Source organism: Stegostoma tigrinum, chromosome 5 (assembly GCF_030684315.1).
Source record: "Stegostoma tigrinum isolate sSteTig4 chromosome 5, sSteTig4.hap1, whole genome shotgun sequence".
NCBI lineage: Eukaryota > Metazoa > Chordata > Chondrichthyes > Orectolobiformes > Stegostomatidae > Stegostoma > Stegostoma tigrinum.
The window spans coordinates 107,957,058-107,982,718 of record NC_081358.1 but is presented as its reverse complement, the minus strand read 5'-3'; the positions used below and the strand labels follow the sequence as shown (position 1 = coordinate 107,982,718).

The 25,661-nt window shown below is 38.8% G+C and overlaps 1 protein-coding gene across 14 annotated transcripts in view; it reads left to right on the top strand.

The window, feature by feature from the left end:
- adgrb1a (adhesion G protein-coupled receptor B1a) overlaps nt 1–25,661 on the top strand; it is a 572,033-nt gene that overhangs the window by 471,456 nt on the left and 74,916 nt on the right. For 11 of the 14 annotated variants that reach the window (XM_048528814.2, XM_059646190.1, XM_059646188.1 and 8 more), the window contains 3 exons: nt 9,925–9,991; nt 10,131–10,216; nt 16,226–16,324. In XM_048528814.2, the coding sequence (XP_048384771.1) occupies nt 9,925–9,991; nt 10,131–10,216; nt 16,226–16,324 (252 nt within the window). The remainder of the gene's footprint in view (nt 1–9,924; nt 9,992–10,130; nt 10,217–16,225; nt 16,325–25,661) is intronic. The other 3 variants (XM_048528824.2, XM_059646189.1, XM_059646186.1) reach the window with 1 other exon arrangement.

Below are 25,661 nucleotides of genomic sequence, written 5' to 3'. Positions count from 1 at the left end.
CTTGAAACATCCCACCCAGACCCATCCCCTATAACCCACACACCCCTGAACACTACGGGCAATTTAGCATGGCCAATCCACCTAGCCTGCACATCTTTCGACTGTGGGAGGAAACCGGAGCACCCGGAGGAAACCCATGCAGACACGGGGAGAATGTGCAAACTCCACTCAGACAATTGCCTGAGGCTGGAATCAAACCTGGGTCCCTGGTGCTGTGAGGATGCAGTGCTAACCACTGAGCCACTGTGCCGCCCCAACTTTTTAATTACTCAACAGTTACTATCTTGCTGTCAGTCTTAGCACAGTAATAGTGCTCTTGTGTCTGCACCAATTCATCAGCTCAAACCCTAACCCATCATATATTCCAGATTCAGAGTACTTTGCAATATTGAGGGAGTGCAACACAGTTGGAGGTATTGTTTCTCAGAAGAGTTGTAAAACCAAGAACCTGTCTGCTAACTCAGGTGGATGTAAAAGATCATACAGTATTTGAGGAAGAACAATGGCTAACGTTACACCTCTCCTGCTTCCCCACCACCGCCAGCAAAGATGCTAAATTGTCTTATTATTTAACTTTGCATAACTTGTGTACTAGTTAGATGCCCACACTTGCTTACCGTAAAAGAAATTCTCGAACATACTTCCCAAGCTGTAAACAAATTGGCAGCTCTGGAGGTTGTGAAAGAAGTCGCTTGCTTTCTTTTACAGAAAAATGCAGAGTAGAGTTCTTGGAATTATAAGTTTCTTAAAAGTTTACTATGACTATGTTTTAATAATACATTAGTAGCAAGCATTTGCACAAGCTGCTTCATGCAACCAGAACCAAGATGGGGGGGAATAGATGTGAATTTTTCACACGCAGCATCTAAAGATGCCTAATTCATCTGATTTTGTTTTAGAAAATTGTGCATGTGCAAATCCCCTCCATCAGAGAATCAGCTGATTCAGACATTCAGATATTTATATTTGCCGCTCTCAAATTTACCAGTCACTGCCAGGTGGTCTCGTTTCTTTTCTCGGTCTTAAATATGTTCTCAAAAGAAGATATTTATGTTGTGATTATCGATTGGTGAAGTTTGTCTTGCATAGCTTATATTATGTGGGGTAAATATTTTCTTGCGACCCTTTTTTACTGAAAGGAAACTGTGATATCATCTGTTCCTGTCATTCTGAGCTTAGAGAAGATTGACGAGCCAGCAAGTTTTTTTTTGTGCCCATCATTTCATGACATCAAACCATTCTTGGCTTTTTTTCTCTTGCACTGATTGTCCTGGTGACAGCTAAACTACACTGCTGCTGTTACAGGCCTTCCTCCCCAAATGAACTGCTTCTATTTGAAATAATCCTGAACACTCACTGTCCCTTTGGATGGTTCCATCTTTTATAAATCAAAACTTAAATTTCTATCCCTTTGTTGATAAGCAATAGTCCAATCTCCTGATCTCTTCTACTAATTGTTAACTATAATGTTGAACAAATCACTGGAAAGTTTTTCTTTCAAAAGCCTCATTTCAACATGTAAACAAATATACAGATAGCTCTCATACAGGATCAACAAATGAAGATACATAATTCTTTGATTTTGTTTTTAGAAAATTGTGTATGTGCACATATTCAGGTATTTAAATTTGGGCTTGTGTAGTTCTTGCACTTATGTCCAGCTGTGTGGTTTTATGAATCACAGCTTAAATGCACTAAATATTTAATCAAAGGTTTTTGATCTGCTTGCCAACAGCCAGGGAATACCTGCTGGTAAGTCAGCAGCAGCACTTTTACATTAACAACTATAAGAAGTTTCAGATTGGTGCAGATGATCTTTTATAAACTTTGATATATTTCCTTCACACTATGAAATTTGTTTGAATGAAAGTTGATATTAATTTTAATAAATAAGTTCACAGCAAACTTTCCAACATGTTGCATGTAACGAATCAACAGTAGCAGTCAAAACCAAGAATAATAAATAACCCTTTATCCTGATAGAAATCTGGATAATTCGGTTCTTTAGATTTGCAGCATATGCATTGTAGCACGATTTTGGACTGCTATGTTTTCAATTTATCCTGTAAAATCAATATGTTAGATTGACATAGAACTTAAGGATACTTTTTAAAAGGTCTTCTGAATGATATCATAGCCCATCTATGCTGATTAAAATTTGGTGACACCGACACCCTCAAATCTCCTTCATCAGACAATCAGCTGATTACTTGAATGTACGAGGGTTTAACCTTCAACACACTAACTAGAAGTGTGTTATGCCCGTCGATCAATCTTTGTGTGAAAAACACTTATTTGTTTGAATTTTAAAGGGTCGCATTGCCCTAACTACAGAGTTATCTGATATAATGGCAGGGTATTTTCTTTGAAGTTGCTCTTGCTTCACTGCAGTACCTTAAGTGGAAATGTAGAGGAGACAGGGAAAAATGACGCATTAGTTCCCTTCTTGCGTATAACCATGTCTAACCCATCTTATCCTTTCATGTGGAAATTTGAAAAAGATACCTTTATGTAAATTAAAATACATCATGACACGTTTTCTGCATTCATCCTGATTCATCAGTTTAAATGCAGTTGGTGAGGTCAGGCAGGATCTGCTTATGTTTTTCTACCTTATATTAAGCTATTATCACCCAGTTAATTGCAAAATTTACTCCAGATAATTAGATCAATTTCTTTCATGTAACTAATGGAAGACTAATAGTTTTGCAGCTGCTTGAGTTTATTTTGAAAATGGCACATGTACTCAGGCTTCCACAGTATTCACTCAATGACCACATTCTCATAATTCTCCTTCCTTTTCTGTCAGGGGTATGTGTCATCTGAAATTGTGGATTGATTTGCTTTTGACTTTATGAGCTTGACTAGGACATAAATCATTCATTCATTTTACTTCTATTATTTTTACATAGGGAAAGCATATTTCTGTTCACCTATCTTGTAAATCTGACTTAATAATCTTCACTGACACTCTGCTGAAGTGGTGTTAAATTCAGCACATCGCCTCACTCAGATTGCTTAATTGGATATTTTAATATTTGGGCCTTTTGCCCGTTTCAGACTGATAAGTATATTGCTTTATATACACTTACAACAAACATATATGCATTCAACAAAAGTGATAAAAAATACTGGCTGTCTGTTGCAGTTGGTCTATTGAGATATTAAGCTCACTGCTAGCTTTGATGTGAAAGTTTATTCTGAAATAAAACTCTCCCAAAGAGCATTTTAAAAACAACAAAATGGCTTCACACGATGTTCCTTAATTGCTTCTGTTTAACCTTATTATTAGTGTAACACTATATTCCTTTAACTGTATCTTTTGTTCTTGAGTATTTCTAGATTGGGAGTTCTTCATGAGCTACTAACCTTGGACTTTAATGCATTCTTCTGAATACTCTTGCTGGTTGGATTTATGTCCATTTTATTGCCTGAAAATAGCTTTCTGAAGCACAGCCAGTGCTCTCATAAACCATATTTATGCAGCAGAAACACATTTAGCTCAAAATGAACAGTGCTAAGTGTGGGTCTGTGAATGTTTAAAAAGTCATGTCAGAAAAATTGTGTTGGCCGGGGGATGCCACGTTGAATATAGGTATTTTAAGATTACAAAATGAGAAATTGCCACTCTTTTGCACTATGGAAAGTTTAAATCATTTATTCATCACTGAGTCAAAATGAAAACTGCATAAAGAGCAGAATAATTACAGAAGTGGCAACATTTCTAAAATATGGACCTGACTTTAGCCGATTCTTTGAATAGATCCATTGAGCATTAAATAGAGTGGATTAAGGAGAAGTACCTAGATTAGAAATTTTATTCACTCAGAATGAAGGGTTTACTTCAGTTGTTCTCAAATTATGGGATATTTGCTATATTAACCTCAGTAAAATGCAGGTTATGGATGAAGTGGTCCAGAATACATCTGTATGGTATCCAAGCTGCCTTTAAAGTTGGCCTTGCTACCATCATGTAATCTTCTGTCCGGCTGCTCTCATTCCTTGTTGCCCCTTGAGCACGAATACATTCTGTTCCGTGACCTTACTGTGGATGTTTCCGTTGGCCTCATGTGCCACACACTAGATCCAGAAATAAGAACACAAGGTCTAGGGTCAGGAGTAGGCTACACAGTCCCTTGTACCTGCTCCAACATGTTTTCCCATCATAACTTATAATCAGCACAAACCCCACTTGCTTGTCTGTTCTGCAAATCCCATTCAGTGAGAAACCAAAAACCTGTATAGCTCCTTAAACACATTCAACAATAGTGCATCCCCAACTGTTTAAAACATAGAACATAGAACAGTACAGCACAATACAGACCTTTTGGCCCATGATGTTGTGCTGAACTATTATCCTACTAAGATCAAACTACCCTGCATACCCTACATTTTACTATCCTCCATGTGCCTATCCAAGAGTCACTTAAATGTCTCTAAGTATCTGACCCCACTACCACTGCCATCAGCGTATTCCACACACCCACCACTCTCTGTGTAGAGAACCCATCTCTCTGTACCTTCCTCCAATCACCTTAAAATTATGCCCCCTATAATAGTCATTTCCACCGAAAAAGTCTCTGGCTATCTACTCTATCTATGCCTCATCCTGTACACCTCTATCAAATCACCTCTCATCCTTCTTTGCCCCAGTGAAAAAAGCCCTAGCTCCCTCAACCTTTCCTCATAAGACCTGCCCTCCAGTCCTGGCAGCGTCCTGGTAAATCTCCTCTGCACCCTCTCTAAAGCTTCCATGTCCTTCCTATAATGAGGCGACGAGAACTGAACACAATATTCCAAGTGTGCATTCAAGAATTCCATAGGTTCACAACCTTCTGAGTAAAGAAAGACCTAGTTGAGTATTGTTTATAAAAGACACATTTTGTTGAAGCTTCTCATCTTTTATTCATCAGGACAGTTTGCAAAATTACAAATTTGAGGGGTCAACCTACATATTGTATTAGGGGAGAGTGCTGACTGGCAAGTGGACTCTGGTAGATGCTTTGCTAGGGAAAGTGCATTAGTGCGCACTGCTGACAGTTAGCTGTCAAACAGCACTAATGGGTACATTCTCCATGGAAATGCCTCTGTCAGTCAGATTTGGTGCCAGCTCCATGGTACATTACCAAAATAGTCGTTTTTATGCTGTCATCAACAGCGAGTGTAAGAAAGCTGCACAACTATGTGAAGGAGCATTTGATCCAATTTAGCTCAACAAGCTCAACTTCCCACTCCAGTCCTGCCACAATATAGCACTAATTTTGGAAAAATGAGGAATAATAGCTCCAGAGCAGCAAATGAAAGGGGGGAAAAACATTTAAATAATGGTATCCCTGACTGCTGAGTCATCTACAAACTCACATAAGTAATCTTAATCTTAAATGCAGCATTTATAGTTATTCACTAAAATGAGTCCTGTGCGCACACTATTGGACTGTATAATCTCGCTTAAGGGGCTTCCTTGCGTATACGTTAAATATCAGTTATGATTTTCATACTTCAGATTGCTGTTTGTTGGAAAGATCCCAGTTGGGTAAAAAAATGGACAAATACTGATAAATTAGATTTTCCATCACAGCTTCCCTATCTTTATATTTATTAGAGAATAGACCGTGTTGTCGATTTGTTGTGAATTAATTGCTTAGTGCTATTTTAAATTTTGGTTTAAACATCTGAGCCTCATCGACAAATAGAGCTTCATTCATCATTCTTCTCACAGAATTGCTTCTGTGTTTGAGTAATGAGTTTCTTTATCGCACTTGGCGTTAGAGTTGCTTCACCAACCTGTACATAATTAATAAACAAATATCATTAATTAAAACTGTTTCCCATTAATCTTTGTTAGGAAATGAATCACACTGCTAATAGGTATTGTAGTAAGCCCTCCAATTATTGGAGAAGAAGAGAACATTTGGACTTAGCTTTCTGAAGTGCAGAGTCCACAAGTGTTGCAATATTTACCAATTAGAATTATGACATTAGGCAGGCTTCCACAGATTGTGTAGCCTGTTCCTGTACTTGCAGTCTTAGCAATTTTCTTTTATCCTGAATAAATTCTTATTCACCCTCATACTTGGTTTTGTCCTGGTAATCCTCCCATATTTTGCATACTCAACCTCACTCTTCATGTATGAATCTACAGAGTGAAACTTGGGTTTTCTGTTGCTGGTCAGCTGCCATTGTAGTGGTATCACAAGGTTTTAAAGGGAAACATGAAGAGATCTTCAGCCCTTTGAGAAATCTGCCCACTTTGAACTTGAGGAAGGCTGTAGCAGTTTGGATAAATTATTCCAGTCCATTTGTTTACAGTTATAGATTGGACTAACTTTCTCTACTTGGGTAAGAAAACTCTCAAGAGACTGGAGTTGGATAGGAATAGACCTGAAGGCTATAAAACGAAAGAAAGTAAAACATACAATGATGAGGAAATTGGATTGAGAGAAGGAGAACGAAAAGAGGGAAAGAAGTGTAGAAGGGAAAGGCTGTGGAAGTGCTGAGTCAGAAAGTAGAGAGATTGTGGAATGGAAAAGTAGAAATTCGAGAAGCAGAAGGGAAGGAAATAGTATTAGGAGAAAAGGAAATGGATGAAAATAGTGGATGTGGAAAACATGAAGATTGACAAAATAAGCTCATCTTTCTAACACAGAAAATGAAGTGCAAACATTCACTGCGTAAATGGAGCATCAGCATACTGATTCATTGAGAGTGAACAAGAAGGCATGACTCAAGTAAATTTCAATATTAAAGTAGGACATTGAGAGAAGCAAATTTTATCATGAATGGAGAAAACAAAAAAAGAGACAGAAGCATTATACAGGTTAAAAGAAAGAAAGTTGGACTGCATGAGAATTATGGGGAAACAGAGCTTGAATTAGATTTTAAGATACCTTGAGTTAAGGATTCCTTTCCATTTTCTTGCTGCAGTATTCACCAAATCAGTTCCCTGAACTTGTTGCATCTCCCATTTTCTAAGTAGGAACCTCATCAGTTGCCTAAGAGTCATCTGGCACTGTTCTCGCTTCTAGTGCTATTTTTACATGTCTGGCTGCTATCACTTCCCTCACTCTGATGTGCATAGAGATACAGATCAAGGGTTTTATCCTGTCTAACTGGTGGGTCAATTTTCTCTCCACCTCCTATGTTAACATTTTTATATGCTTTTGAATCTCTGCTTTTAACATTAAGTTCAATTTGAGAAGTACTGAGGCAAAGCAGTTATGCAATATTTGTGACATTACCCATGAATATATCTGATGTGTTCTTATTTGAACTTATATATGGTGTGAGTCCATAATCATTTAATTTTGTAGTTTCTCTTTCAACTTGTTTCTGAGCCATTTTCCATATCTTTTTTGTCATATTGTTCTTTGGAGAGTATTTCTTTTAGTTCATCCATTGTTTCATTTTTTTACGTATGATATATTTCTCCTTGACTCTTGCAGCATTCGAAATGTTTCCATGTTGTTCCATTTTGTTGTCAGTAATTTTTTCCAGTTTATTTTCCCCAATTCCATTCTCATTCTGTTAAAATTTGATATCCTTCTAGTTTGTTACTTTAAGTTACCGATTCTGCAAATGTGCATTTTTGCCTTTGGCACCAATGATAAGATATTTAATGTGCATATGTTATGTTCCCATTTAACAACTTGTTTTTAAGTCGTTGTTTGAAATGATAGAATTTAAATATTGCTGTAAGAGGGTGCATCTTTGTTGGAGTTTTTCATCTTCTACTTATCAGGACAGTTTATAATAAGTACTGATATAAGGCAAAATCAGCATTTATGTATACCATTGGAGAGGAGAATGTTGATTAGTTGGCAAGTGGAATTTGATTGGTAGAGGTATTGGCAGGGAAAATGTGACTCTTAAATAATGACTAACAATTATCTGCTGAACCTTGTTTCGATCTTAAAAGCAGACAGGCTCACTTCAATTGGTAAAGGTATTGCCATGAGAAATGAAGTAGAGAATAGCTATTGCCTCTTTTGTTGAATTGAAACTGGAAACAGAATGTGTCCATGCTATTTATGTGATCCCATCTTTTGCTCAAATTCACCATGATAATGGATCGGTCAAATGAGCTTTCTTTCCTTGATACCCTCCATGGGAAATTGGCCAGGAGATTCTCCATTCCTGTCTACCAGATGCCTACCTTAACTGGTCAATAAACACATTAGTTTGCCTACTGTTCTATGTGATATAAGAATGGCCTCATTGACTACCTTGTAAATAGGGCCTGAGGCTATTGGTACACCATGCGAGGCAGACGTTGAAAGAAAATGCATTAAAACCATCCGTAGGTTAACCCCAATCGTTTCTTGCTGATAATGATGCAAATTCATGAATGGGCCTAAGGTAGTCACTTATGGTCTTGAAAAGTATCCAATCTGTCGTATCTGAAAAGTGTAAGCAACAGGTGAAATAGCTGTGTCTTGCTGCTACTGTGGAGCCACAGCAGGAATGGTACTCATCACTAACAGCATAATTCAAAAAGATGTTCTGATTATCACACAAGTAAATATACTGGCATATGAATTACATTATTGTTGTGTAGACTGTCTGTCCAGAAGGCTGATGGATCACCTCAAGCAGTGTACTCTGTTAAACGACTCATAAACAGAAATTGAAATTCTCTTGACACTGTCTCCATCCCAGGACAGGGACAGCATGGGGTTAAATTTAGAATGGAGCTAACTCTATTCATTGAACTAAAAGTAAACTGTAAGTAAGGGTCCCTCAACACTGTCCCCATCAAACGCTCCCTGGACAAGGACAGCAAGGAGAAAAACGTTCTCCAATTCCTTGAACTGAAAGTAAACATAAAGGAGTGTTTCCTCAATACTGTTCCCATTAAAAAGCCTGGAATAGGGACAAAAAGGTTTTCCTTAGGCTGTTGCAACAAGCAAGGTACTGAATGTGCTCATGTTGGACATTTCCTAAACAATTCTGTGTGTGTGAAGAAGATACCCAATTTAGGATTGTCAGTCTGGGTGACAGTGTTTTTATATCTGCATATATTGGAATATAGGTGAATACATACTGAATACACATTGTATGCACATACACTGAACACAAAATGCCCTTTTTGACAGAGACAGAAAGAACAGACAAATACACATGCTGTATCTGTTGCAAATCAGCAAAATAGATGAAAGCCATTTTAAATTTTCTTATCCCAGGGCAATGCCTTGACTAACTAGAGTTAGCTTACTGGATTTCAAATTTAAACAAAGTTTGACACTTCACTGTCAGTCACCATCTCACTGGTGCATTCTCCATTGGTCAACTTGCTAACCAATCAGTGATAATGTTATTTTCCATTACATTGCTATTTATTGTGATTTGACCTATTTAGTACAAGATGAAAAGATTTGACAGAAGTTATTTTTATTTCAATGATATATTCCTGAGTTATTACAGAGATTTCTTTTGGGATTAGTTCTTGACTTGTAGCAGGTCAAAGTTGTGTTACCCTTACATCAATCTGTTAGTTTGCTTTTGCTAGTTTTCTAAGTTGACCTATTTATAGTCACTCTGTACAGCATTAGCTGTTGACTAACTTTGAATTATACTTTCAAAATGTGACTGTCTTTTATCACCATATAAAAAAGGGTTGTTATAATTTGCTGAGGTCAAAATTAGGCATGGGACAATAACTAGAAGTTGGAAATTTGGGCTCAGAATGTGATACTTAATTTGCCATTGATGTAAGTCCTTTGGAAAACTCAACAGTGCATATCATGTGACACTCAGATGAATGTGATTTAAAAATGTAATTCTGTTTAAAGATGTCTGTTTTACAGTTTAAATGTTTGTGGGGATTCTAATGAAAGACTAGACTGTTTCGCATAAAACAGATGCATAGCAATTGACATCCTTTGGCACCTTCATCTAACCCTGTGCATTTGTATTGTTTCCTTGCAGTTGCTGGCTCAGCTTGGAAGGTGGTCTTCTCTACGCTTTTGTGGGACCCGCAGCCGTTGTTGTTTTGGTATCAAGTTTCCAATCTCATTTCATTACCATTGTTTGCAGTCTCAGTAGTACAGTAATGAAAATAAGAGTTGCATTTTGGAGCTCTGCTGGTTGACCATAAAACTATATTTTATGTTTATACATTTTTATTTCAACAGGTGAACATGGTTATTGGCATTCTGGTATTTAACAAACTTGTATCCAAAGATGGAATAACAGATAAGAAACTGAAGGAACGGGCAGGGTATGATTATAAATACATCATCTAGCATTTTATTATCTTTGAAAGATACTCACTATATTTCCTTGATTAGAAACAAGCAATATTGTCACTTATTCCTGAATAAAATATTACTTAACCTTAAATAAGCTTGCTAATAGTAGCCTTGAAGTGTTAAAATATTAATGATCGTCATAGTTAACCTTCAGCAATCCATTGACGTAGTATAACGTTCAAACTGATGTCATGCCTAGTCACCATGCGTTTGCCACAGTGTAATTTTCTACAAAGCTGGGGAACAGTTCTCTGGCATATTTGAAAGGGATATTTGAATTTAAAAGCAAACGCATCCTTTTTTTTCACTGACAATAATCGCCTTGTTCGGCTAATATGAGGCATAAATTCCTTTGACCTGTACTCTTGTCATTCCACAGATTACTGGACAGAAATTAAAATTAAGCTGTAAATGTCCTTCCCTTTAAAAATCAAAATTGAGACTACCTTCTTAGTGTATAGTGAGACTTTCCTGTTATATGTACTTAAATATTGAAGCTTAGGAACATATCAATAAAGTGTTAGGTCAATCTGTTTTACAGTTTTCTTTACTGTCTTCCTGGATTCTATAATGTATGCTGATGTACTGTTCCATAAGCATTGGCTTTCAATGCCTCACCTCACATTTTAGTCTTTAGAACATTCATTGCCAAAATATTCCATTATGTGAAGCATTATAGACAAGACTGATTCTGAACTTTCCTGACAATTCGTTAGGCAGATTCTAATAGGGAGCTGGATAGCAATCAAGATAAAGTCCACGGCTGCTCTTTAAATTTTGGAGGCTGCTACAAATTCTGTCAGTCACCAATGCCAATTGTGAAGACTAATGAATTCAACACAGTCCAGTTCCATACCTCATTTCTCTTACTCAGTTCCAGGCTAACTGAAGTATATTCCAACTGAACAATCAGCATATCCAAATAGTCATCTTTTGACAAATGTATTTTTATTGTTGTATACAATGTAAAGCTAGAATTTTACATCAAAGTAATATTAGCAAATTTAAATATTAGCAAAAACACATTGTAAATTTTTTTATTATTTCAAAAAGACACTTCTGTTTAGGAGGTAGTTTGCTTCACAGTAGTGACATGTCTGCATAGTGATTTACTCACGGATGAGACAATGCACCATGTGCATTGCCTCCTAATCTCTTCACATGATCTCCATGGTGATAGAAGGACGGTATCAAGTAAGCATAAGCTATTAATGTTCATTCATTCTAGCTGTTGAAAACAAAATTAGTTCTTTCAAAAATTTGAATGCTATTTGTGGTGAGAGTTGTGGACTTCAAATACCCAGGCCTTGCATTTGAATGCCAGGCCCTTTACGGTGAAAGGGCTGACTTACTCCATGGCAACAGTCGACATGCTCTGTTGCTTAGCGACATACTTTCTCACAGTAGATGGAAACAAAATGGAGAGCAGCTGTGAAAAGATTTATCAGTAAAATGTTGTTTGTTCCTGGAAAGAGTAAAATGAAAATGCAAATAAAGGTTTATACGGTTTAGTGAAGAGACTGGTGATGGAGACTGTGAAGTGGGAGCAGGAAATGAGCTGTAAAATCTATAGCACAAGCTAGCTGGACCTCTGCCAAGTTGAGTCCTTCACATTTCTTGGCTGTCTTCTTCAATGTCTTCTGTGACTCCTTGCTGTCTGATATTTAGAGGGACCCTTAACTCTTCTGTCATGCAACGAGTGCCAGGAAGTAGTGTAATGACCATTGTGAATACAATTTAGAGGAGACTGTAAAAGGGATTTTCTTAAGCTGTTAGGTTGAGCAGCCTGTTTGTACTGAAAATTTAACTCAGGTCAGTCAAACTGACTGTCTTTGTAAATGTTTTTGCATTCAGAAACATGAGCAAAACATGTTCTTTTTAAGAAGGGGGAACGTTTGTGCTCAGCATTGGAGCAGAGAAGGCCCACAAATCTCAGAACAAAGAAGGTGTGAGGTGGGATCCACTGCTTTTGACCTGTGAACCTGAAAACACATGTTCTCAGGAAAATGCTTGGATATGTGAGGTGAGATCCCAGACATCACCTCACATCCCAATTGTTGTTACTCTGTTGTGCTGATTCAAGTAAAATCTTTTGACTTAATTTCTAAATTTGAATGTTAATTTGAAATTTGTAGACTTTGTCTGGCATGGGGAAAAAGAATTGAAAATATTGGTAGGCTATGCAGGTTAAGACTCATTATGGGCCATTAAATGCAAGTTCAAGGACACTTTGTCTCAAGTTTTCCATCAGTGCAGAGGCTGGGAATGTTAGGTTTTTGGAAGATGGAGAAAAGTCCGGGCAGACTAAGCAGTTCCTTCTGCTTACCAAGATAACAAAGTGTGGAGCTGGATAAACACAGCAGGCCAAGCAGCATCTCAGGAGCACAAAAGCTGACGTTTCGGGCCTAGACTTTTCATCAGATCCTCTCTACAGCATCTGCAGTTCCCATTATCACCTTCTGCTTACCAAGCAGGACGCTGAGGTGGGCAGAGAGTCCTGCCATTTCTCAACCTCACTGTGATTTAATTCCATAGAGAAATCTTTGTGCATGGAGGGTATTCAAGGCCCTTCGGTCACCACATAAAGAGACTGTGTATTAGAAAGGAAAGGCCCTGCAGAAGCCACGTTCCTATCCTGAACCCCAACTTCTTACCCAATGCCAGAAGCTCCCTCTCTGTGACCCCGTTCCACTCACATGGTGCAAGCTGTCCTTAATTGATCCAGGGTCAGTGAAAAGGGGCAGAAACATTTTAGCAATGGGATATCTTCTTCCTGTTTAGTGGCCCTGACTATTTCCAGTCCTGCTGGATGGAAAGGCTAATATGGACTTGTAATTTCCTATCTGGGAGACTGTGCAATAAATGTAGCTGTTTCACTCAGATTGTTTGTTGGGTATCATAGGTTTATCAGTCTTTTGCTCCCTCTCTTTGAAAATACCCTTGCCTCACCCGTGAGCACTTAGAATATTCACGAGAGACAGACATTTAAATCTGCAGCATCTGCAGGTTATATATTAACTTGTTTATTCTCCAATATATCAGCGGGTTGTAGCATTAACTTATTTACCCCTCTGAGCCCTGAAATCTTCGAGTGAGATTTCTTGATTCAAAGTAATCAGAACCTATGTTGAATTCAAGATTAAAAATCTGAAATGTCATTCCCTTCAGAAACTCTATCTCATGCGATTAATTCCTGCAATGATAATTGCAATAGATTTTGAAAATCTACATTTGGCTCACTAAATAAGTATTCTCTCTTTTTCGCACAGTTGGATATAATTTTATCTGTCAAAAAATAATGAAATACATCCATGATAATATTCATGCATCAGTATAGATTGTGCACAGTCAAATTCTGAAGCATCTGCTTGCTGCATTGGGACTACACAAGCGAGTGCAAGCAGATATTCTGCCTCCTTTCTTCCATATGCCAGGGGAACGGACTGAAAGTCTCCGTGCTATCAAGTCAAATCATTCGAGCAGCATTGCAGGGCTTGAGAACTGTCACTTCTTGGCATTAGTTTAGCATTCTCATTGGAGACCATCAGCAGCTGTCAAAGAGCTCTGCCTTGTCTTTGCAGTGAATTTGAACACAGGACTCCAAACTGCAATGTTATTCATCTGCTCCCAAGATAATTTAAGACTTTACTTGAAAAGATATCCATTCTTATATTTCAGGATATTTCTTCAAGTTAAACCACATTCTGCCTGCCTCATTTATTTTCCCATAATTTATAGACTTTTAAAATTTAAGTTAGACAGTGCCTCATTTCTGTGTATTACATCTTCTTCCCTTCTTTAATGTTTGGAGAGCTTATGAAAGTTACATTCATTTACGCAATTGATTAAGTGCAGACACTTCTGTAGATATATTTAATTTAAATGACATGCTTTCTTTAATCCTCTACCCCATAAATCTCCAGCTGGTGTTTTTAAAATATAACGGTAATTTACCAACCACAATCCCAATGGCTGCCCCCCAGCAGTTTGACACTGTTTGGTAAGATATGGGTATTGATTGGTGAAGGTTATTAAGTCATCACTAGTTGGCCATTTAAGGTCCTCAACAGGATGAAGAATAGGCAAGTTGTGCAGCTGCTTACCAGAACTGTGTATAATTTCAAACCAGGGGTGGATGGGAGTTGGGAAGACCACTGTCTGGATTTTGCATGCCCCTCCTGCCTTCACACCCATGGATGGAGTAAATAAAATCATGCCCCTAGTCACTAATGTATATCAAAAGCCACTGGTATCCTAGCACCGAATCCCAGGGAACTCTACTGTGTACATTCTTACAATCGGATAAGCATCTATTCACCACACTCTGTTTTCTATGTGTTAGCTAAATTTTGCACATTTTTAAAATACACATTCATGGGATCTGGGCCAGCATTTATTCCCCATCCCTCTTGCCCGGTACAGAACGGTGAGGATCTGCCCGCTTAAACTGCAGCATACTGTTTGCTGTAGGTAGACTGTTGCTGGCCTGTTTTATCCTCAGGGCTTCAGTTATGCCCACAAGCTTACTTCTGGTAATTCTTCAAACGCCTTTTGAAGGTCGGTTCTTCAGGAAACTCAGTAGAACAGAATTTGCCCTGAGCAAAACCATGCACACTCTTCTTTATTCATCATCATTTATCCAACCTTTTCTCACCAATTATTAAAGAATCAAACTTGAACTGATTATCTTACTCATTAAGTAACTTCTGAACATCTCATGAAAGCATAATGAGCATTTCTCCTGCAGATGCTTTCCCATCAAAATAATGGATGCTGTGTAATTTTTGACTACTTACATACATTATCATATTACATAACATCGAGACGATTAAACAATGGAAAGATAGGGACAGCTTTCTTTTCTATAACATTTGTACTTTACGAGGAGTCATGGAGTCATTTGGCGCAGGAACTGACTGTTGGCTCCATCCCAAACTAAACTCGCCCCGCCTGCCTGCTCCTGGCCAATTTCCCTCCAAAATGTTCCTATTCATGTGCTTATCTAAAGTGTTGTAAATGTGCCTATGTTCACCACTTCCTCAGGAAGTTCATTCCACACGTGAAATAGCTTCTGTGTAAAAGCTTGGCCCGTCATATTTTTCTTAAATCTCTCTCTTCCCACCTTAAAATATGTCCCCTAGTCTTGGAATCTGCTGTCCTAGGGAGAAGACACCTATCATTAACCCTACCTGTACCCCTCTGTAAGGTGTCCTCTCAACCTCCAGTGGTGCAGTGAAAAAAAAGTCCCAGCCTACCCAGCCTTTCTTTATAACTCATCCCTCCATACCAGGCAACATCCTGTAATCTCTCCGGAACCCTCTCTAGCTTAATAATATCACCCTATAATGCGGGTCTTGCGGTGGGGTGGAGGGGGGACGGATGGACCAGAACTGGAGACAGTACTCTAAATGTTTTATTCCTTCAGGCAAGATAAAGAGTGTAAGTAATGAAAAAGATTTGGAAGTGAAATTTGTAACAGATTGGTGCTCAACCGCTTTGGTGAGGCCACGTAAGTTTGAAGGTGTCTCTGAAGGAATCCAATAATTATTAATGAAAATTAATGAGAAATTATTTGTGCCAAGGCAAATAAAAAAGATACTGATTTTTAATTGACAAATTTAAAAGTAACGTTAACATAATTAGGTGGTTATTTACTCAAAATGTATTTACTTAATATACTATTTTACAAACTGGAAGAAATAAATCTCAACCCGCATAGCGGAAATATGTAATATTTAATGTGGGATTATTTTACACCAAAACTGATTGACTTTGCTCGTGAAACCTTGCTTCTTCTCAAGGAAATATGGGACGTTGTTTGTCAGTTTAAGTGGATTTCTTTACTTGTGTGTTTTATGTTTTAAATACTGACAAAATGAACAATCTTGCAAAGTTTTATTTTCTGGATGAATATTATTTGTCTCTGATTTTTGTGTTAAAGTTCAATTTTTGTTTCAGTCTTTTAATTTTAATTGCAGTCAGATGACAGTTCCCCTTTACGGTATGACGCTCAAATGTTCCAAGTGTGGAGTTATATCTTCAGCTGAAGTATCGGCTACAGTCACCAGTAACGCCATGTTAGTTCTTGTAATTTCAATACTTGTTATTATTTTTGTCTTCTGAAGCCCATGCCAGCAGTGGACCGTAGGTTTACTAAGCAGAATGCATGTATGGGTTGTAAAGTTTAAAAGATCATCTTGTGCTGAGAATGAAACTGTAACTATATTTGAGCAGCAGCAAAACTTCTGCTGCTGTTATCCTTAGCAGGTTTAAACTTACCACAGTCTAATATCCTGACAAAAAAAAATCCAACTAACTATCTTTTTCCAATTGTAAAAGCAGTCTTTAAATTTCTGCACTGATCACCTAATTAACGTGGAATTAGATGAGCTCAGTACCATGCAGTGAAAAACTTTAGCTATGTTCGTTGCAGAGGTTGTTTGAAATATCCTTTTTAGAAAAGCAAATGTACAAATAAAATGCAGATATTGCAATTTTGATAAAGTGGACAATGCTTAGGAAGGTTCTTGAATCTACTACTCACAGAGTGCAGGGTTGTGCCAATCCTGAGTTCTGTCAATCCAGATGGCATCATTGCATTGCTCATTTCCAAATTATTACATTACATGCTTCTGAACCCCATTGGATTACTGTGCTAATACATTTCCACAGTCACTCGCAGCTTCTGACATTCTGCGGGATGTGGAGTTTTTAGTTCGATTACCAGATTTAATGAGTGGATTGCTGTGCTCCTGGCTACCAGAAGCAAAACAGGGAAATTCTGAAGATTTAGACCACAAGTTGTTCTCATAAAATTACAATGACTAGGGTGCCTATAATGTAGGAAGATATAAATTAACGTTCTAATGGTGTTTGATTAGGATCATAGAACTCCTATGACATAGAAGGAGGCTATTCGGTCCATGGGTCCACACCTAACCTCTGAAGAGCATCCCACGCAGACCTGGAACCCCCTTACCATATCCAGTAATTTCACACTATCCATGGCAAATCCACCTAGCCTAGACATCCCTGAACACAAACAGGCAACTTCAGCATGGCCTGTCCGCCATACCCGCACATCTTCGGATAGTGGAGGGAAACCAGAACACCCAAGGGGAACCCACATGGACAGGAGAAGAATGTGCAGAGTCCACACAATCAGTTGTCCAAGGCCAGAATCAAACCTTGACCCCGGCACAGTAAAGCAGTAGTGCTAACCGCTGAGCCACCGTGCCAGCCAGGAATGCCCTGAAGGAATTGCTGCCTGTCAAAGCAGAGGCATTAGGGTCGTGGAGAGAAGTGTTGAGGGAAAGCTAAGCCTCATTGTATATTGTGAACTCCAGTTGCTTCCCTGGATACTGTTGTCCAGGACCAGTGTACATTGACCTTGAACATCCTCTTCCAATTAGCCATTCATACTGTGATACAATCGATTGCTACAAACTGTTGGAAAATCTCAGTGCACAAATGTTGCAATTCTCAACCAGTTTCTGTTCTTAAGTGGGGATTTGGCAATATTTGCAATGGTGATAACAAAACTCTCCGCTCATTCATCTCACTAAATCTGTATTTGAGCTGTGTTCACTTGTGATGTAACAATATTTATGATTCAGTGTTACTGGGACCAAATGTCACCCATACTTTAATTATGCTAATATTCCTGGCAGTGTATCTCCTTAATCAAATCTAATATTTTCTCCATCTATTTCCATCGATTTTTTGAATAGAATCATAGAATAGTTACAAATAAGAAGGAGGCTATTTGACTTAATATATCTGTGCTGACCCTCTGAGAGGACAATTCATCTCGTGCTGCCTTTTCCCTGTAGCCTATCAAATTTTGCCTTTTTGGATAATGATGCAATTCACTTTGAAAGCTTCAGCTAAACCTGCCTGTGAAACTGTCAGACCTTGCATTCCAGTTTGTAACCACTAGCATGAAAAAAAACATACATTGCTTTATTTGCTAATCACCATAAATCTGTGTCCTCTGGGTTTCAATCCTTCCATCAATATGTACAGTTTCTCCAAACCTAACCTTTCCAGACACCTGAAGAATTTGAAAGCCAGTGCTGAATTTTTTTTTAATTTCCAAGGCAAATAGCCCAAAGGTCTTCAATTTTTCAATGTAACTGAAGTTCCTCATCCCTGGAAGAATTCTTGTGATTTTTTTTTGGATCCATGTGTTGCTCAGAACTGGATGCAGTACTTTAGTTGATGTTGCACCAGAGTTTTATGTAGGTTAACCTTAATTTCCTTGTTTTTGTACTCAGTACTCCTACTGATGCCCAGGTTGCTTTATGCAATACCATCTCAACCTGACTTGCTAGTTTCAATGACTAATGACTAATGATTAGATTAGATTCCCTACAGTGTGTACTCAAATACCCATGTTCCTCTGCTCCTGCAACCCCTTTACAATTGAACCCTTTATTTTTATTGTCTTATGCATTCTTCCTACCAAAGGGAACAACTTCACACTCCTTTTAAAAAAAAATAAACTGCATTGAACTTAAACACCTTTCTTCAAAATGCTATACTTACTTTTATTATCTAACAGGGATTTGAGAAAGCAATTGGCAAGAGAAAGCAAACAGAAGAGTGGCATTAATAGTTTTGATAGTGATGAGCCAATTTTCGGTAGCAGTATTAGCATCAGAGTTGCCTTTTCTTCCATGAGTTACTGACCTGGTTGGTAGGGATGGCATTTATTTCCAATTCTTAACTGCTGTTGAACCAATTAGCTCTGTAGGCTCCGTCAGGGGTCATAGAGTCATACAACATGGAAACAGACCATTTGTTCCAACCTGTCCATGCTGACCCGACATTCTAAACTGGACTAATCCCATTTGCCTGCAAGTGTCCCATATCCCGCTAAACCTTTCCAATTCAGGTCCCTGTCGAAATGTCTTTCAATTATAGAAATTGTACTCACCTCTAGCACTTATTCTGGCAACTCATTCCATGCACATGCCACCCTCTATCCTCTCACCTTAAATCTGTGCAGTCTCGTGTTGAAGCCCAGCAACATTGGCTCCAGTTATTGGCTCGTACAGAGAGGAGTCGCTTTTTCTGTAACTCACTCATCGCTTTTATTTGCATTTTATGAAAAGGTACATGTGTGGCCTACACATTAGACAACACATGAGTAATTCATACGTTTTCCTGAAAGAGTTAGAACCTATTTGTACACCCACAAAAAGCTACTAACACTTCCAGAAAGGTCACAGAATATAAATACCTGTACAGAATCGCTGCTGTGGCTGCCGAGCACTGACATTGGCCAGATACCGCACTCGATGCCAGGATCACCACGCCCCTATTAATGGTTCTGCTTCTGTGAAAGTTAATCTCTGGAGTTTTGCCTGCTACATACCGCGAGGGACTTCTTTTAACCTTTTTCCTTATCTTCCTCATGTTGCTTTGTCTTTTTCTTGTTGGCTAAGGTTATCACATATGTTTACCTTATTGGCCCTGGACCAGAGACTTAGGTAGCATTACCTCATCATCCCTCATCTAAGTAAGGCTTTTACGTGACCATTTTTTTTTAGGCACCACGCAATTCTGATTGGCTCAGGGCAGCGCCTAGGTCTGGGTTATCCTCAGGTCACAAGCTGCTTCTTTCTTTAAATCAGCATTTTTTCACATCTGGTATTTCCTGTTAGCAATATCGGTGAGTGGCACCCCATCTCCATCTTTCTGAATGCAGCCCCTGGTCATCATTTCCCAGGCAGCAATGTCAGCATCTTGTCTGCCTGCCTCTCTCCCCCTCTCTCTGCATTCTGGCTAACACTCATTCTCCCCAACCCTGGGGAAAAAGACCTTGGCTATTCTCCTTGTCTCTGCCTCCTGTGATATTGTAAACCCCTCTAAGGCCACCCTCAACCTCTGATGCTCCAGGGAAAAAAGGGTCAGTTAAGAGCCAAACACAATGCAATGGGCCTGAAGTCACATCTAGCTGGAGGTGGCAAGGATGGCAGTTTATTTTCTGTAAAGTGCATTTATGAACCAGATACATTTTTATGACAGCCGACGGTGGTCCTTTGGTCGCAGTTGGACAAGCTTTTAATTTTACATTTATTAATCAGATTCAAATTTTATCATCTGCCATGGTGAGATTCACATCTATATTTTTAAGCACGTTACAAATAAAATAAAAACAGAAAATACTGGAGAAACTCAGTAGGCCTGGCAGTATCTGTGGAGATAGAAACTGAGTTAATGTTTTGAGTCTGATGGGATTCCTTTTCCGAATTGTTAACTCTCTGAGTACGAGTTTTGTTTCTGTCTCCACAGATACTGCCAAACCTGTTGAGTTTCTCCAGCGTCTTCTGATGTTATTTCAGATTTCCAGAATCTGCAGTCTTTTCCTTTTATTTCCCCAGAACATTGGCCGGCGGTTCTGAATCACTACTTCTGTGGCATTACCGCTATACCACTACCCCTCCTTAAGTTGTGAAAAAAAACTCAAACTGTGACGTTAAGTGAACAGTGTCAATTGAGAAAAGTCTGTAAATCTAGTGGATGACGAACCATGTGACAGAGCAAGACTCTGCAAAGGAACAGATTTTTGACTGGTGTAACTAGGATCAGCTGTTTTCCCATTGTTTAACACTCTTCATGCAACACATTATTTAAATGACCAATGTCAACCTGTAGTCACTGTTGTTTTCAGTTTTAAAGGATAAACGGAGACTTTGGATGAATTATAATTGTTGGGGCTCTGATCAGCTGAAGAGTTTTTTTCTTTCAAGTGGAACTCAACAATCTAATCTAATCTAGGATTTAACCAAACTGCTACTTAGATCATGCTCCTAATGATGTCACATTACTTTTCAGAGACAGCTGTTGCTCGTCGAGATATATATGTAAAAAGAGGACAGGACCCTCTTGTGCCGTGGTGGCAATATCCCTACCTCTGGACTGGAAGACCTGGTTTTAAGTCCCACCTGCTCCAGGATGTGTAATGACATCTCTGAACAGGTTGATTAGAAAAAAAAGGTTAAATTTAAAACAATAAGCAAAGGGACTGTCTTGTGGCACAGTGATAGTGTCCCTACCTCCTAGACCAAGAGGCCTGGGTTCAAGCTCCACCTGGCCCAAGGTGTGTAACAACATCTTTGAACAGGTTGATTAGAAATGAAAAGGTTAACTTTTTTAAAAAAGCCAACAGGACCCTCTTGTGGCGCACGGGTTAGTGTCCCAGCTCTGAACTGGGAGGCTCGGGTTCGTGTCCCGCCTGCTCCAGAGGCATGTCATAACATCGCCGAGCAGGTTGATTCAAAAAATAGGTTGAATAAAATAAACGGCAGTGGGACCCTCTCGTGGCACAGTGTTAAGTGTTCCTGCCCCTGAATCAGGAGGCCTAAATTCTTCATGAGATGTATCATCTCTGACCAGTTGATTCAAAAATATATTTTTTTAAAAATGGAAGTGTCTTGCTGCTGAGTGAGGACTTGATGCTAAGTGTTGCTCCAGAGTAGAGAGAGTACATATTCTTCCCCCAGATATCATGGAGCAGACTATTTATTTGTCATTTAAAAGGCTTAAAAGTTTTGCACAAACTGGCTATGTTTGGCAGCACAAAAGGAAATTTATTCTCAATCCTACTGTCACCCAGTTATAAAAAGCATTCAGTGGCAAGTTCTTGATACGTGAGCTAGGATTTGCACATTTCCAAATTTAAGGAGTTTTGATACAGGTTATAATTGAAACTTTTTATGTACATTTAAGAATTTTTCTTTGCAGTTTAATCTTGCTTATGTAAAAATGCTTTATGAAACCATTAGTGTGGGATGATCCCTTGTAAGCACAAATGGCCTCTGGAGTTCTGTCATTTCCACTTGCGTGTCTAATGTTTTTAGAGTAGATTAAGAGAGACTGTAACATTTCACTATTTATCATCTCCGTAGGGCTTTACCTTAGTATGCACAGAAAATCTAAATATAGACTCAGAACAAGAGGGCCTGGAGCATTAACCTATATTTATGCCTCTGCCATTCTCCTTTTAAAGGGCACCTAATATGCTTTGCAGCAATTTTGCGCTCTGTAAATACAGAAGGTCTAGATCAAAATAGACTTCAGGAGAAGGGTCCCCAAGGGTTTGCAGACTGCTTTCACGTGGGATTTGTACATGTACTTTTAAATGATGTACAACACCCATTGGGTTTCTACGGATATAAGACTTCTGTGACAACAGTTGAATTCAATTCTGTAGACTATTGTGGACTTACCTTCCATGATTAATGAGCCAGCAACTGTCGATTACATTAAATGTTAATAAATGTAGTGTGAGGAATGTTGTTCGGGGTAACATCAAATCTCCTGGGCTCTGAACACAGGCAGTTGAAATGGAAGGAGATTGGATCATTCTCTAAAGACCCATAGTCCAAGCTGGTGGTTGAGTTCTTAGAAAGTGAATAAGTTACAGGCTATGTAGCTGAGATGACACAACACAGAAAGAAAGGAGCTTCAGGTATAAATGTTTTGTGCAGGGACTAATTAAAATAATGTGTGCTTTCCAGATTCATCCATGTGTAAAATTTCAGAATGGCTCAGAATAGGATTGTAGATTAATACCTCATCTAGAAAAGTTGAAAATAGGTTTTTAGACCAGCAAGCTGAGTTGTTTCATTGTTAATGAGTATATTTTGAGTTAAGAGTTCCAACATCGGTGTTCAACTTGGGAATAGGATTGTCTGTTGATTTATTACGAGCAAGCTAGACAAAGGAAAGCCAATGCACATGATCTATTTGGATTTCCAAAAGGCCTTCAACAAGATTGAAAAGGGGACGACAACTGGAGCAAGCTGATAATGTTACTTTTAAAAAGTTGGTCTAATATGCCACATTCTTGCTTCCTGGAAGTTGTTCTTGACTGTTTCAGAGTTGGATAGGAATTTTCCAGAGTTCTTTGCACCTATTTTTATTCTTTTATTTTGCTTCAACCTGGATATTTTTAGTTGATGAAGTATGATGTGGTAAGGGTCATGTTGTTGAATGGAACATGCTTGATGGAATCAGGCTATTTTCAATCAATAATTTCATGTTAGTTGATCATTATTTCATGGTAACTTAAGTCGGCTCACAGTGTCAGTCCATGGACAACCATAGCAGAGAAAGTGTATGCAGGAAGTGTCCAGCTCCCACCATCCCAGTTATGTGCAGCCTGCTCACTTCTTCACCAAGGGGAGGTCATGCCTGACAAATTTGTTAGAATTCTTTGAGGAAGTAACGAGCAAGCTAGACAAAGGAAAGCCAATGCACATGATCTATTTGGATTTCCAAAAGGCCTTCAACAAGGTGCCACACAGGAGGCTGGCAAATAAGGTAAGAGCTCATGGTTTTAGGGGTAAGGAAAGAGGATTGGCTTACTGGCTGACGTCAGAGAGCGGATATGATTTTTTTTGGCAGCTAGTGACTAGTGGGCTTCCTCAGAAGTCCATGTTGGAACCACAATTAATCATGTTATACATTAACAATCTGGATGGAGGAACTGAAGGTGTTGTTGCTAAGTTTGCAAATGACACATAGATAATTGGAGTGGCAGATTGTGTTGAGGAAGTGGGGAGGCTGCAGAAGGATTTGAACATGCTAGGAGAGTGGTAAAGAAGTGGCAGATGGAACACAATGTGGGAAAGTGTGAAATTATGCACTTTCCTGGGAAGAATGCAGATGTGGACTATTTTCTAAACAGGGAAAGGCTTTGGAAATCTGAAGCTCAAAGGGACTTGGGTGTCCTAGTTCAGGATTCTTTCAAAGTTAACATGCAAGTTCAGTTTGCAGTCAGGTGAGCAAATGCAATGATAGTATTCATTTCAAAAGGGCTAGAATACAGGAGCAAAGATGTACAGCTGAAGCTGTATAAGATTCTGGTCAGACTGCATTTGGAATATTTTGAGCAGTTTTGCGCCCCATATCTAAAGATGGACGTGCTGGCTTTGGAGGGAGTCAAACGGAGGTTTACAAGAATGATCTTGAGGATGAAGGGTTTGTCATATGAGGAGCAGTTGAGGATTCTGAGTCTGAACTCAATGATGTTCAGACGGATGAGGAAGAATCTAATTAAAACTTAAAAAATACTGAGAGCCAGGATAGACACAAAGAAGATGTTTCCACTAATAGGAACCACGAGCACAGCCTCAGGGTGAAGGGACACCCTTTAGAACTGTGATGAGGATGAATTTCTTCAGCCAGCTGGTGGTGAATCTGTGCAACGCATTGCCACAGCTGGCTTTGGAGGCCAAGACATGAGTGTCTTTAAGACAGGGATGGATAGGTTCTTGATCAGTAAGGTGATTGAGGGTTACGGCAAGAAGGCAGGAGAGTGGGATTGAGAAGCATATCAGCTATGATTGAATGTGGAGCAGACTTGATGGGCCAATTGGACTAATTCTACGCTTATGTCTTGTGGTCCTGACTTCCTCATCTATGATAAAACTGAAAGTTAAGCATCAGGTGATACAATGATGTACATTAATCTTAACGAACAAGGTTGTGATGTGTCTAAGATTTATGGCACTAAAACATCTATCACTTCGAACTGTAAAGAGCTTCATGTAAAATGGATTCAAGTTGCCGTCTTCCAAATTCCACAATAAATAACAATAATTTTCTTTTTTCTTGTCACATCTGCATTCATTCCACTTTTTAAAATTGTAATCACATCTACATCCTTAAACATTCCCAGTGATGGATGCTAGTTCATAATATATATGGTTGACCATTTATGATGAGGGCAGCACTGGCTAGGCCAGACAGGTAAGGGATGCAGTTTCTTTCCCTGAAGGACATTTCTTATTATCTTGCCTCTAGCTCTTTTTCTAAATATATTACTAATCCATTTACCAGTGGGATAGTTTCTCCTCTTTTCCAATGCCAAAATCACCGATTATTTTGAACATCACATTTAAATCTGTGTGCCATCTTCTCTGACCAAGGGAGAATAACAAAAGCAGATTTTGCTGGAGAAACTCAAGAGGCCAGTCGATTTCATCTGATTGATGAAATTCACAGTCAGTTTCCTGGTTGAAAAACAGTTTCCCTGCACAGATGCTGCCAGACCTCCTGATGCTTTCCACCAAGTTCTGTGTGTGTTTCTGATTTCCAGCGTCTGCGGTTTTTGTTTTGTTTAGAGAATAATCCCAGTGATTGCAGTCTGCCAACATAACTGGAATCCGTCATCACTGGCTCCATTCTAGCAAAACTTCACCATGGTCCCTAAAAACCATTGACATTCTTCCTAAAGCCCAGAGTTAGACACAACACACCAGCTGAAGTCTAACTGGTTCTGTTGAGGTTGAGGGATATTGTCTGGTATAGTTGTTAACAATGGTCACAAATTTAGTCATGCCGATATCTGTCAACTTGATCAGCACCAAAGATCAAAGATGAAGGGTGAAGCCGGCGTTG